This window comes from Rhineura floridana, chromosome 2, assembly GCF_030035675.1.
Source record: "Rhineura floridana isolate rRhiFlo1 chromosome 2, rRhiFlo1.hap2, whole genome shotgun sequence".
NCBI lineage: Eukaryota > Metazoa > Chordata > Lepidosauria > Squamata > Rhineuridae > Rhineura > Rhineura floridana.
Genome location: NC_084481.1, coordinates 137001056 through 137013172, shown reverse-complemented (window position 1 = coordinate 137013172; position 12117 = coordinate 137001056). Strand labels below are relative to the sequence as shown.

Genomic DNA, 12117 nt, shown 5'->3' with positions numbered 1-12117 from the left:
CTGAGCAATTCCCAATCAAACCATTCAGATAAAGGTTGATTAGAGTAGGAGCTAAAATACAACCCTGTCAAACCCTTTAGTGACAAAAATGTGGTAGTTCTGTGCCTTCAAGTTGATTACGACTTATGGCGACCTATGAATCAGCGACCTCCAATAGCAAGTGACATTTTTTTTTTGTCAAATTGCCTTCCAACCCCACCTTACCATCTCATAAGATACAATCTTTTGTGCTGTGATTTCACAGAGCAACCAACAGATGGCAGTAGCTAGCAAGAAACTGTTCTAAAATAATACTGAGATGGCCATTGCATTGTGCTGTGTGTTAGCTGTTAAGTAGCTAGCTGTTAAGAAACTAAAAGCAGAAATTAAAGTCTCAGAAACAATAAAAAGCAGTGTAAGCCAGGGTTTATATATTTTAAAATCTGGTTTTGCCCTCTGTCATGATACAAGGTTTGAGGAAATGCTAGAGGCGCTTAACTGGCTGCAACATACTAAACTGAGTTGTGGTAATGAATCACATTTGTTGGGGTTTTCCATTTATTTGAATCGCTGTAAAATATTTGTTCATTTGAAGGTTACAGTAAAAAGTCAAAGTATTCTTATTATTCTGTTCTTAAGCTCTCTTTTTCCCCCAGGGCAGCTTGCAGTGTCAGATGCCACTATGATAACCACAGAGAAACAGTGACATGCAAGGAAATGAAGTTCCTATGAAGGCCTTTGGGCCAGGGGTGGTGCTGGCATCAGCAGCTGAAATCACACAGGCTCTGGTTTATTATTTAGGATAATTAGTATGCCAACACTATGTATGGCATTTACATAGTACAAGAGGACATGTCCCTGCCCTGAGGAGCTTACAATCTAAAATTCAACTTGGGAAAGCAACAAAGAAAAAGGAAGAAAGTGGAGGTTGGGAGTAAATAGGGAAAGACTATGCCATTGTTTCAGTTGTACATGCTTAGGCTTGAATAGGGCGTGGGAACTAAGGGTTGGGAAACTTGTGATCCTCAAGATATTGGACTCCAGCTCCCATAAGCCCCAGCAAGCATAGCCAGTGGTCAGATGTGATGGGAGTTGTGGTTCAGCAACATCTGGAGGGCCACAGGTTCCCAGCTCCTGAGCTAAAGACTCCACTGAACAGATAGAAGTTTCCTTTTCTGTTACAGAGGTTTTTTTTCCGCCCAGGAAACAGATTGTCAATCTTACTGTAAATTTGATATGTTCATCTTGCAAATTCAGTCTCTGTGTTAATTTTCTTAATAAATAACAACCATTTTTTCTGAATTAAACTCTTCTATTTTAAAACATGCTTTTTTTCAAGAATACTTGCACCCTCTTTTTAAAGTCACACTGCATTATTATTATTATTTATTATTTAATTTAATTTATATACCGCCCTAAGCCCGAAGGCTCTCTGGGCGGTGTACAAAAAGATAAAAACAAGCACAATATATAAATACAATAAATACAATAAATCAAGAAACAAAACAAACAAACAACAAAAGAACCAAACAACGTACAAAATACAGAAATGCTGTTAAATACACTTTAAAATGCCTGGGAGTATAAAAAGGTTTTCACCTGGCGCCGAAAAGATAGTAGCGTCGGCGCCAGGCGCACCTCATCAGAGAGACTGTTCCACAGTTCGGGGGCCACCACTGAAAAGGCCTTAGCTCTAGTCACCACCCTCCGAGCTTCTCGATGGGATGGTACTCGGAGGAGGGCCTTAGATGTTGAGCACAGTGTACGGGTAGGTTCATATTGGGAGAGGCATGTTTGTGTCCCAGTTGTTAAATCTAATGTGCTACTATCCATGATCAACTCAAATAAAATTTCTCTTATGTTTCATTCAAATGTTTCCCTTTACTATTTTTCTCCTTTTTGTGTAGTTATTCAGTTTGGATTTATCACTCTGTTTGTGGCCTCTTTTCCTTTGGCTCCACTACTTGCTCTGATGAACAATATCCTGGAGATTCGAGTTGATTCTTGGAAGCTTACAACTCAGTATAGAAGACCAGTGGCAGCCAAAGCCCATAGCATAGGAATTTGGCAAGAAATTCTAAATGGAATGGCTATTTTGTCTGTTGTTACAAATGTAAGTAAACTTTCAAAAAGCAGATTGGAAGACATATGGGGTATCTCTGCTGTACACATTGTTTTAAAACCCATGTTTTACACCAGGGAGTCCTGGTAACTAAAGCTCTGAGAAGGTGCTAATTGATGCACTCCAACAAAATAATTTTTCCCTATGGGAATTAGTGACATGTATAGCATTTTAAGGACAGTAGTAATGCGTGTTGCATAGGGCCCCAATTCAGCTAAAGTTAGTCTTAGATAAGTTCCACTAAAAACAATGTAATTAATAATTCATGACTACATTTCTTTCTGCTTTAGTTAGATTTAAGCACAGAAGTTGCTTTCAGCCAGCCTCAACATGTGCCTGCCTATACAGTAACAATGCAAACCTGGAGATAAGTGACATTGAATTCAGCAGTGCTTACTGAGGGGTGATGCCAGCGTACAGGATTGTCATCAGAGGCTATTTCTTGAGTGCCATCCACCCATAAAATGAAACATGGTGGGTGGCTATCTGGGAAAGGGGATTCTTACTCCCTTCCCCAGTTGTGGAATACCCCAAGGAAATTGGTGGCTCACCAGCTACCTACTCTAATGTCACTTCAGCACCAGGCAAAAAGGTGTTTGTTTTCTCAGCTTTTTAATTTAATTTGATCTGTTTTATCTTGTCTAGGTGTTTACTTTTTTCTGTAGCTCCTAGTTGTTTTACTGCTTTGTAGAATATTTTTATTTAGTAAGCCTATCTCTAAGTTTTATTGAAGGGTGCAGTATAAATCCCTAAAATAAATGAATAAATAACTAACAGTAATTATTTATATAGAGCACCTGGTCCTTTCTTCTACAAGGAGTCAACACAGGCTCAGGCGTAGCTTCAGAAATGCCTGCACATTCCCTTTGAGGATGGCTAGGCTCAAGGCATCAGATAGTTGTTTGATACAGTACTGGCATCCATGTTGTTTTTGATGAACTGAGCTGTTAGGGAACCATGGTTAGCAAGGATGACTCTTTTTTTTTTTTTTTTTTTTTGGTGCCCTGGTCCCTCTTTGGTTCATTGGCCATTTTCAAAACATGGGGGAATAGGAGGAAGGAAAACCAAAATGCTAGAAAAATAAGTATTTATTTGTAATCCAAGCCCAACTCGTTTCAGCCTTTGTATATTTAGGCCTTCATCAGGGGCTGTAGATAAAAAGGCAGGGACAAATTTACTTCCATGAGCATATAAAAAAAATCAGATGGTAGCTGCTTTCTGTTGCATGTTCAAAACATGGTCATGCTCCGCTCACTGCCCTCCCCTGGTTCTGTCTGCCCTACAGATTCCATCATGTACACAGGATTAAATAGAACCCATTCATCCTCTGCTGTCCAGCCCAATGATTCCCAACCTGGGGGTCAGGGCATCTTCCTGGGTGATTGCAAAGAGCCAAGAGAGGGATTATTTATTAATTTTAAAAATTAATTAATGACTGGATTGTGCACCACCAACTTGCGAGCCTGCACTGCATGTGCATACAGCCCTCTCTGCCTCCCCTTCCTTCCAGATGGCACAGTCAGTTCCCACCACATAGAGAGCTGAGCAGCATGGCATGCGAGTGAGGTGTGTGTGGTGTGAATCCATCAAGAGAAGGGGCCACCTGATTGAACTGATTGGCTCTTGCTGTAGAGACAGAGGGACCCTGAGAAGGCGCCGCCTGCCGAAAAAGTAATGGAACAGAGTCCCAGAGCATTCCCCCCACGAATACACACCTGGGCACTCATTAAAAATTCACTGTATATTTAATTTATAATATACATGTCTATGCAGAAGTAAATTTCTTTATATTTTCTGTGGGAAAAGTCTTCTATAACCACTGCCAAGAAAGCCCTCTCTGAAGATTATTGCCATACCCCAGATGGAAGAAGTAGATGGACAAGCCTTGGTGGATGGTCTTAGAGCCCTGGCAGATTATAATGGTTCCAGTTAAGTTTGCTTATAAGAGTGCCCCCACGTTCTCTCCAGTAGCAGAGGCAGTTGCTGTGGAACATGAACAGGAAAGTCCTGTTGTGTTCATGCCCTATTTGTGGGTTTCCCATAGACATCTGGTTAACCACTGTGAGAAACTTGATGCTGGACTAAATAGGCCTTTTGTCTGATCCATCAAGGTTGCTCTTATGTTTTTACATATACCAGTAAATAGGCACTTGTTAAACCCTGTTTCCAAGAAGCTCAGAGTGGCATATGTGTATTGTTCTCTCTTCACCCACTGTCTCCTCACAACATCCTTGTGAGGTAAGTTAGGCTGAGAGAGTGTGGTGTATAGGACAACCAGTGACCTTCATGTCTGTGTGTGGATTAGTACTTAAAAGGTAGTTGATATTTCATTCACAGGAAATGTAAAGAAATGAGTAATGTAACATATAGTACAATTTCTTTCCTGCAGGCATTCATTGTTGCCTTCACCTCTGATATGATCCCTCGATTGGTTTATTATTATGCCTACTTTACGGATTCTGATTCGCCCATGTCTGGATACATTAATGACAGCCTCTCTGTATTCCAAACTTCAGATTTTCTTGATAAAAACAGACCTGAAGTGAACCCAGGCAACTTCTCCACTTGCAGGTTAGTTGTAATTAATCCCTTTACATGTTTATATGTAGGTTTCCGAAATAAATCAGCTGTATTAGTCTTGGTCATTAAATTCTTCTACATGCTACTGCCATCTTATAAGATGAAACAAGGTCCTCTTTAACCATCAGAATAAGACTTCTGTTTTATTAGAGGAATTGTACATAATGTAATTTGGTGTCACCTTGAAGGCAAAGTATAACTGTGGCAATCTAATAACACGGACGTAGCCAAAAGGATAAGGGAGTGTAGATCCTCACTTCTAAATTTAAAGTAATTCAATGTAGCAATATATGATGCTGATCGTGGGGTACCTGCCCAAAACTGCATCTTTCCTAGCTAGCTAGCTAGTTAGTTAGTAAGAATATTTCTGTCCTGCCCTTCTACCCCACAATGGGGCACTCAGGGCGGGTTACAATAAAATCACACACATACATAATAAAATTATACAGAATAAAAACACAAGACAAAACAGTAAGTTAAAATACATAAAATACAATTATTTAAAATACAATAAGCATATATATACAAACAAACTGAGAAATCTACATGTATATATGTGAGTACATATATGGGGAAACAATAGTAAAAACCACAGGATAAAAATTAAGAAAGAAAAATTAAAAATAGAAAATGTAGAGAGTGTCAGACTCACCCGTCAGACCCTCTCAGAGGCTCTCCAGAACAACCTACGACCCTATCTGGACAGGGAGAATCTCGCCTCAGTTATCCATGCTTTGGTAACCTCTAGATTGGACTACTGTAATGCACTCTACGTGGGGCTACCTGTGAAGACGGTTCGGAAACTTCAGCTAGTGCAAAATGCTGCGGCCAGAGTTCTCACTGGGACAAAGAAATTTGACCATATAACACCTGTCCTGGCGCAGCTGCACTGGCTACCGATATGTTTCCGGGCCAGATTCAAAGTGTTGGTTCTTACCTATAAAGCCCTAAACGGCATCGGACCGCAATACCTGGTGGAACGCCTCTCTCGCTATGTACCTACCCGTTCACTACGCTCGACGTCGAAGGCCCTTCTCCGGGTCCCAACTCATAAAGAGGCCCGGAGATCAACAACTAGATCTAGGGCCTTCTCGGTGGTGGCCCCCGAACTATGGAATGCCCTCCCAGACGAGATACGCCTGGCGCCTTCTTTGTTATCTTTTCGGCGCCAGGTAAAAACCTACCTTTTCGCCCAGGCTTTTTAAACATTTTAAATTTAATTTTAAACCTAATATGGATTTTAATTTATAAACTCAATGGCAATTCTATTTTGGATTTTTATCATGTTTAATGTTTTTATAATTGTATTATATTTTTCACACTTGCTCATATTTTAATTGTGATTTTATTTGTTGTACACCGCCCTGAGAGCTTTCTGCTATAGGGCGGTCTAGAAATGTAATTAAATAAATAAATAAAATAAATAAATAAAAATAAATAAGATAGTTTTTATGAGTTTCCGGAAAACCATCAGGGAGGGAGCTGAATGGGCTTCTTGAGGCAGTGAATTCCAAAGCCTGGGAGCCACAACTGAAAAGGGTCTCTCGCGTGTGCCTGTGACTGACATCTTTAATTCCAGGCACACACAGGAGACTAGAGGCAGATGATCTTAAATCCAGAGCAGGAGCATATGGGTGCAAGTGGTCCTTCAGATACACTGATCCAAGGCCGTTTAGGGCTTTAAAGGTCAAAAACAGCACTTTGAATTGGGCCCAGAAACAAATTGGGAGCCACTGGAGTCAGTAAAGCACAGGGGTAATATGCAATGCTCCAATTAACGTTCTGGCTGCAGCATTTTAAACCAACTAGTTTCCAAAGCATTTTCAAAGGCAGCCCTATGTATAGTGTGTTACAATAGCCAAGCCTTGATGTCACCAAAGCATGTGTCACTGTGGCCAAGTCAACTGCTTCCAGGAACGGATGCAGCTGGTAGACCATTTTAAGATGGCCAAAAGCATTCAGCCACCGCAGCCACCTGAGATTCAAGCAGCAGGGCAGGATCCAAGAGAACTCCCAAACTATGAACCTGCTCCTTCAAGGGAAGTGGAGTTCTATCCAGAACAAGTTGCACCCCTATCCCTGGTGCAGTTTTCCCCTTATCTGAATTAAGTTTCAGTTTGTTCGCCCACATCTAGCCTTTCACAGCCTCCAGGTACCGGTTTAGGATGAGCACTCCCTCCTTGCAGTCAGAAGGTAAGGAGAGATAGAGTTGAGTGTCATCAGCATATTGATGTCATCGTACTCCAAATCTCCGGATGACCTCTCCCAGTGGTTTCATATAGATGTTGAAAAGCATGGAAGACAGAATGGAACCCTGCAGGGACTCCATAGGCCAAAGGCCAGGAGGACAAGCTGTAGTCTCCCATCACTACTTTCTGGGTCCTGTCCATCAGGTAGGATCGAAACCACCGCACAACAGTGTTTCCCAAACCCATCCCAGCTAGACGGCCCAGAAGGATACCGTAGTTGATGGTATCGAAGGCTGCCGAGAGGTCCAGCAGCATAAACAGGGACACGCTCTCCCTGTCTGATTCCTGGCATAGGTCATCAAGCAGGGCGACCAAGGCAGTCTCTGTCCCATGAGCAGGCCTGAAGCCTGATTGAAGAGGGTCTAGATAATCTGATTCATCCAGGAAAACTTGGAGTTGAGCAGCTACCACGCTCTCAATCACCTTCTCAAGAAAAGGGAGATTAGAGACTGGGCTGAAGTCGTTAAGATCCACAGGATCTAATGAATGCTTCTTTAACAAAGGTCTTATCACAGCCTCCTTCAACAATGTTGGCATAGAACCTTCTCTTAGGGAGGTGTTTATCAAATGTGCCAACTAGCCAGCCCTTCCCAATCTAGCAAATTTAATTAGACAGGGTGGAATATGGGGAGGAAAAGCTCTATGATGTCATGTCACGTGTTTCTTTAACCATATGTCACTATGGGAAGAAGGGGACCTCAGTGTGGAACTACCGTTTTCAGTGGTAGCCCTGTGATTGTCCCATCTCAATCTGCCCTAAGAGCAAGTTCATACATCAGAGAGTTTTTCGAGGGAGGAGGGTTGCATCACGTGGTGATGTTTTTGTAGTGCCTTTATAAAGAAGATCTGTATATAATCTACTCTTAGAGATAGATTCAAGCTCTTGTCATCTCCATTGCTACCTCTTCAATGTGCCTGACAACTCTATTCCTTTTTGGTGCATCTATTCGAATGGGGGTACCAACACTCATGATTGCACATGGTTTTCCATTCCAAGGTGCATATAGACTAATTTCTAGCATTAGCCCTCTTTGCGTGTTTCCCATGCAAAGGGGCATCACGGTTGTAAAGGGAATGCAGGACCACACATTTAGCTCCCGACCCCTCAAATGTTGAATAGGAATGGAATAATCTATCCATTTTGGTTCTCATTTTTCCAAGCAATTTCTCCTAGCATAGTGCATTTTTGCATGTTATTTTCACAGATATATTTTATGCATACTTTCCTCTGATATATGCATTTTTGTAAACATTGGTTGGAGAACTGCATTGCAAGATTCAGATAAGTGCGAATTGTGCAAGATGCCTCTGATTTGGTTCTCATATTGTTTCAGAGAATATGAATATGATAGATTCAGCTTTAAATGTGAACTGAATCAACCCCATCCCTAGTGCTGAGGGATAACTTCTGAAAGAGGGAGCCTTTTCTTTCCATGTGGTCTTCCAGCCCAACTGTAGGAGATTATCTTTCAACATGTGAGGGGCCAGGAGGAGTCAAGGGTCCTTTGAGTGGGGCCATACCTGCAGCCTCATAGCCTCTTTATACGCTTGCTGCCCATTCACATAAGTTACATGTGAAGAGGGCTCTTGCCTATTAGTTGATAAATCTGCCCTAGAAATCCACACTGGAGGGGTATGATTTGTTCCCATTACATTCCAAGGTTTCCATTTGTACTGCTTAGCCTTTAGTGGTTTGTTTAAACAAATTTCCTACATTGCATCTTGTTTTATGATTTTGTTCCCTGATTTATGCTACTCCAAACATCACCTTAGCTGTAAGTTCTGCTAGCATGTCCTCCACAGTATGCTTTTGCTATGAATGAGCAAATGAGATACATGAACCAGTTACAAGAGCCTTGTCCTTAAAAGAAATAAATAAAACAAAACATTAACATCAAGATCAGAAGTCTTCTTAAATGACAGCTGTACTTGATTGTAAATGCCACAGAGCTTGTAATCTGTCTGCGTTTGAACATGGCCCGTCACCTTTACATGTTTGCGTTCAACAGGTACAGGGACTATCGATATCCACCAGACCATGAGAAGGAATATGCACACACAATGCAGTTCTGGCATATTCTGGCTGCCAAAATGGCTTTTATAATTATTATGGAGGTAAGTCATTCCCTTGTTTATTTAAATCATTAAGCTAGAATGTCAGCAAGAGTTTTGCAGAGTTAATGAAGGCAAGTGTAGCTCTTGATGATACAAAATGGTTTTTTGACATTAGTGGCTTCTCTTTGATAGAGTTCTTCAGTGTATTGTTTCTATCTTCCTTTTATTTCATCTCGATCAGTCAATGTGCTCGCCTGTTGATTATTCAACATCCCTACTCTTGGTTTAAATTTCCCTTTCATTTCTCTAATCTTTTGGAATAGGGCTCTTGTTCTTCCCTTTTTGTTGTCTTCTTCTATTTCTATACAATAACTATTGTAATAGTTCTTTGTCCCTACGTACTAGTCGCTGTATTGTTGCCATTAGGGTTCTGACCGTGTTTCTATCTCCTCTTGCTTTTGCTTTCCTTCTCTCTTTAACCATGGGATTTTCCTACATACAAGGACAGTCTGAAGGCCGGTTCCATTTCTGAGTATGGAGGTCCCCTGATCCTTTTCGTAATTCCCTCTTGTTTGCAGACAGTGCTGTTTTGACTAAATAAGGGTTGAGAATTGAGTTTGCAATAGTATTGAGTTTGCAAAGTTTATTATTGTTATTGAGCTGGGAGGTCATAGTTCTCTGCTGTGATGAGTTTTGTGATCTATTAGAGACCCACCATTGATAACAAAAATTACTATGCCCGAACAATGGGTCGCCTTACAGGTAAGCCAGAAAATTATATCACTCTACACAGATACCTAAATGGAGAACATAGTCAAGAGAAATGTATGAATAAATTCTAACCTTTTTTTTGTAGCAATAGAGTTCAGAGGCTGGAAATACTTTATTTTAATACATTTCTGTATCATCATTTCTGTCTTACCAACTCAATTTCGTATCTCAGTAGTGGCATAGAACATGATATTTCTCTTGTGCTGTAGAGGCATTAGCTTCAGTAGGCCCAAGTACACATTGCAAATGTTTAAGACAGGGAAGGAAAGAATTTGATGAAATACTTTGCCTCCGTAGTTCTTTGTATACATCCTCCTGTTTTTGTGTACTCCTGTCTTGCAGCATGTTGTCTTCATCGTCAAATTTTTTGTGGCTTGGATGATCCCTGATGTTCCATCTGAGGTGAAAGCAAAAATAAAGCGTGAGAAGTACTTAACCCAAAGAATCCTGCATGAGTATGAACTCAATAAACTTAAGCAGAAGCTGTGTGAAGGTAGGACCTCTGCCAGCATGGAAAAGGAAGTCATTGCCACTGAAGGGAGAGTGGAGTTATCAGGAGCTATGTAACCTGAGGAGAGGCTGACAGCCTGTGAAATTTGGTTGTTCGTTATGTGAGGAGCTGTTCAGTATGCCAGAAAGCTTTACTTTCAGTCCTAACAATTTTACTAAAGCAAGCAGAGAGAATCAATATGTCTTGGTTGTTGGGCAATCAGCAAGCCTACATTTTTCAGCTACGTATCCTTACTGTTTGGGAACCTTGAAAAAAGAATCAGCTCATGACACTGCAGAAATGCCTTGCCTTTTCTAAGACTATGCTTTTTGGAACTAGGATTGTTTTAAGTGTTTTATAGTGAATAGACCAAATGTTCCACATTTTCCGTAGTGGCTCGAAGTCATAGCTCTCAAAAGACGGTGATGGCCTACTGAATGAGGCTCAGCAAGTTGCCAGGGAGGACAAAAATTCCTCCCTCACCCAGCCTAGATGTTATTTGTATGTGTGTATACATGAGTTGATAAGGGAAAGAGTTTGGTATGTACTGCTTCACTTGTTGCACTGTCAACTGATGGTGCTAATTCCTAAAGGGAATTTTGTATCATTTTATAATGCTGTACAGATCTTAAAGTGCACCATAGAGATGCTATGGTAGTAGGTTTCACTTTTCAGCCGGTGGTAGGACCAGCCAATATTCCAAATCCCTTCCAACTTTGATTCTGTTCCCAAAAGCTGGGAAAACAGATCTGAATTGCCAATATACCAGTCATAGTTAACATAGTTAAAGCAGAAAGGGCTTAGTACAGCAAGTACACTAATGTTAGAGCAACCTTTACTGAAAGGAACTACCAACATGCAAACTGAAAACTCAATCTGATTTTAGGAAATCAGGTGCCTTAGGCTGCAATCCAGTACACACTTCCCTGGGAGTAAGTCCGATTGGACCCAATGAAGCTTACTTCTGAGTAGACATATATTAGATTGTAACCGTACTCAGTATTCAAGAAGTACTAAACTGTAATTATCTGGTTCCTAGTACTGGATATTCAAAATATGCACTTTTTTAGCTTTGGCTTTTATCATGCGTTACTCAGAAAATTACTTGGAAAATCTTGCAGATATCACAAGTGTGCATTTTCTACCACACAAACCGGTAACTTTCAATACATCTTGAAGTAGGTTATTTCTAAGGCACACATAATGTAACTGTAGATTAGCAGTTCAGTAACTGCATTTCATGATTTCACAAACCAAGTGTAACAAAATTTAAAACTCACACATGCTTTTTCGTAATTAATTTCTACCCTGATTCATTTTTATCAGCTAAATGTTTTCCAGAATAAACAGTAAATAAAGTTTAACATATTTTAGTCTTCTAGAGACATTTTGCTACTTTCTCTCAGAGTTCACAGAAGTAATTTATTTATTTACCACTCTTACATGGTTAGCAGGAGTTGGCAAGAAGAGCACCAGATTATTCTTAAAATTAATATGATACTGAATTGGAAATATATTTGGCAAAGGTCAGAATCACTGGAGTAATCTGGAGTTTGAGTTTTAGTAATATTTTGACTAGTAGTATGTTGGATCTGGAGTCATTATCTTTGAATTTTTTTAGAATGGTTTCACATCTTCAAAATCCCTAAGCAATTAATCCCAGAGATAAATTGTAAACAAAGCCATTTGTTGTGAATCTGCCTTAATAGTATGTCTATTTGTGTTTGTACAGAATATCTATTCTTAATATTTAATGAATGAAGGATTATGTACATTAATAGAGCCACATCCCCAATGCTAAGAAATACTGTTTCCAAGAAGAGAAACTTTTCCTACTTTATTTTATTTTATTTTTGTCTTCAGACAATTTT

The 12117-nt window shown here is 40.2% G+C and overlaps 1 protein-coding gene across 10 annotated transcripts in view; it reads left to right on the top strand.

Annotated features, from left to right (window-relative positions):
- Positions 1–12117, top strand: part of ANO5 (anoctamin 5) — a 115245-nt gene that overhangs the window by 88967 nt on the left and 14161 nt on the right. For 9 of the 10 annotated variants that reach the window (XM_061610628.1, XM_061610626.1, XM_061610625.1 and 6 more), the window contains 4 exons: positions 1887–2092; positions 4491–4672; positions 8940–9045; positions 10099–10491. In XM_061610628.1, the coding sequence (XP_061466612.1) occupies positions 1887–2092; positions 4491–4672; positions 8940–9045; positions 10099–10323 (719 nt within the window). In that variant the 3' untranslated portion in view covers positions 10324–10491. Of the gene's footprint in view, positions 1–1886; positions 2093–4490; positions 4673–8939; positions 9046–10098; positions 11391–12117 lie in introns of those variants that run through there. The other variant, XM_061610620.1, reaches the window with a different exon arrangement.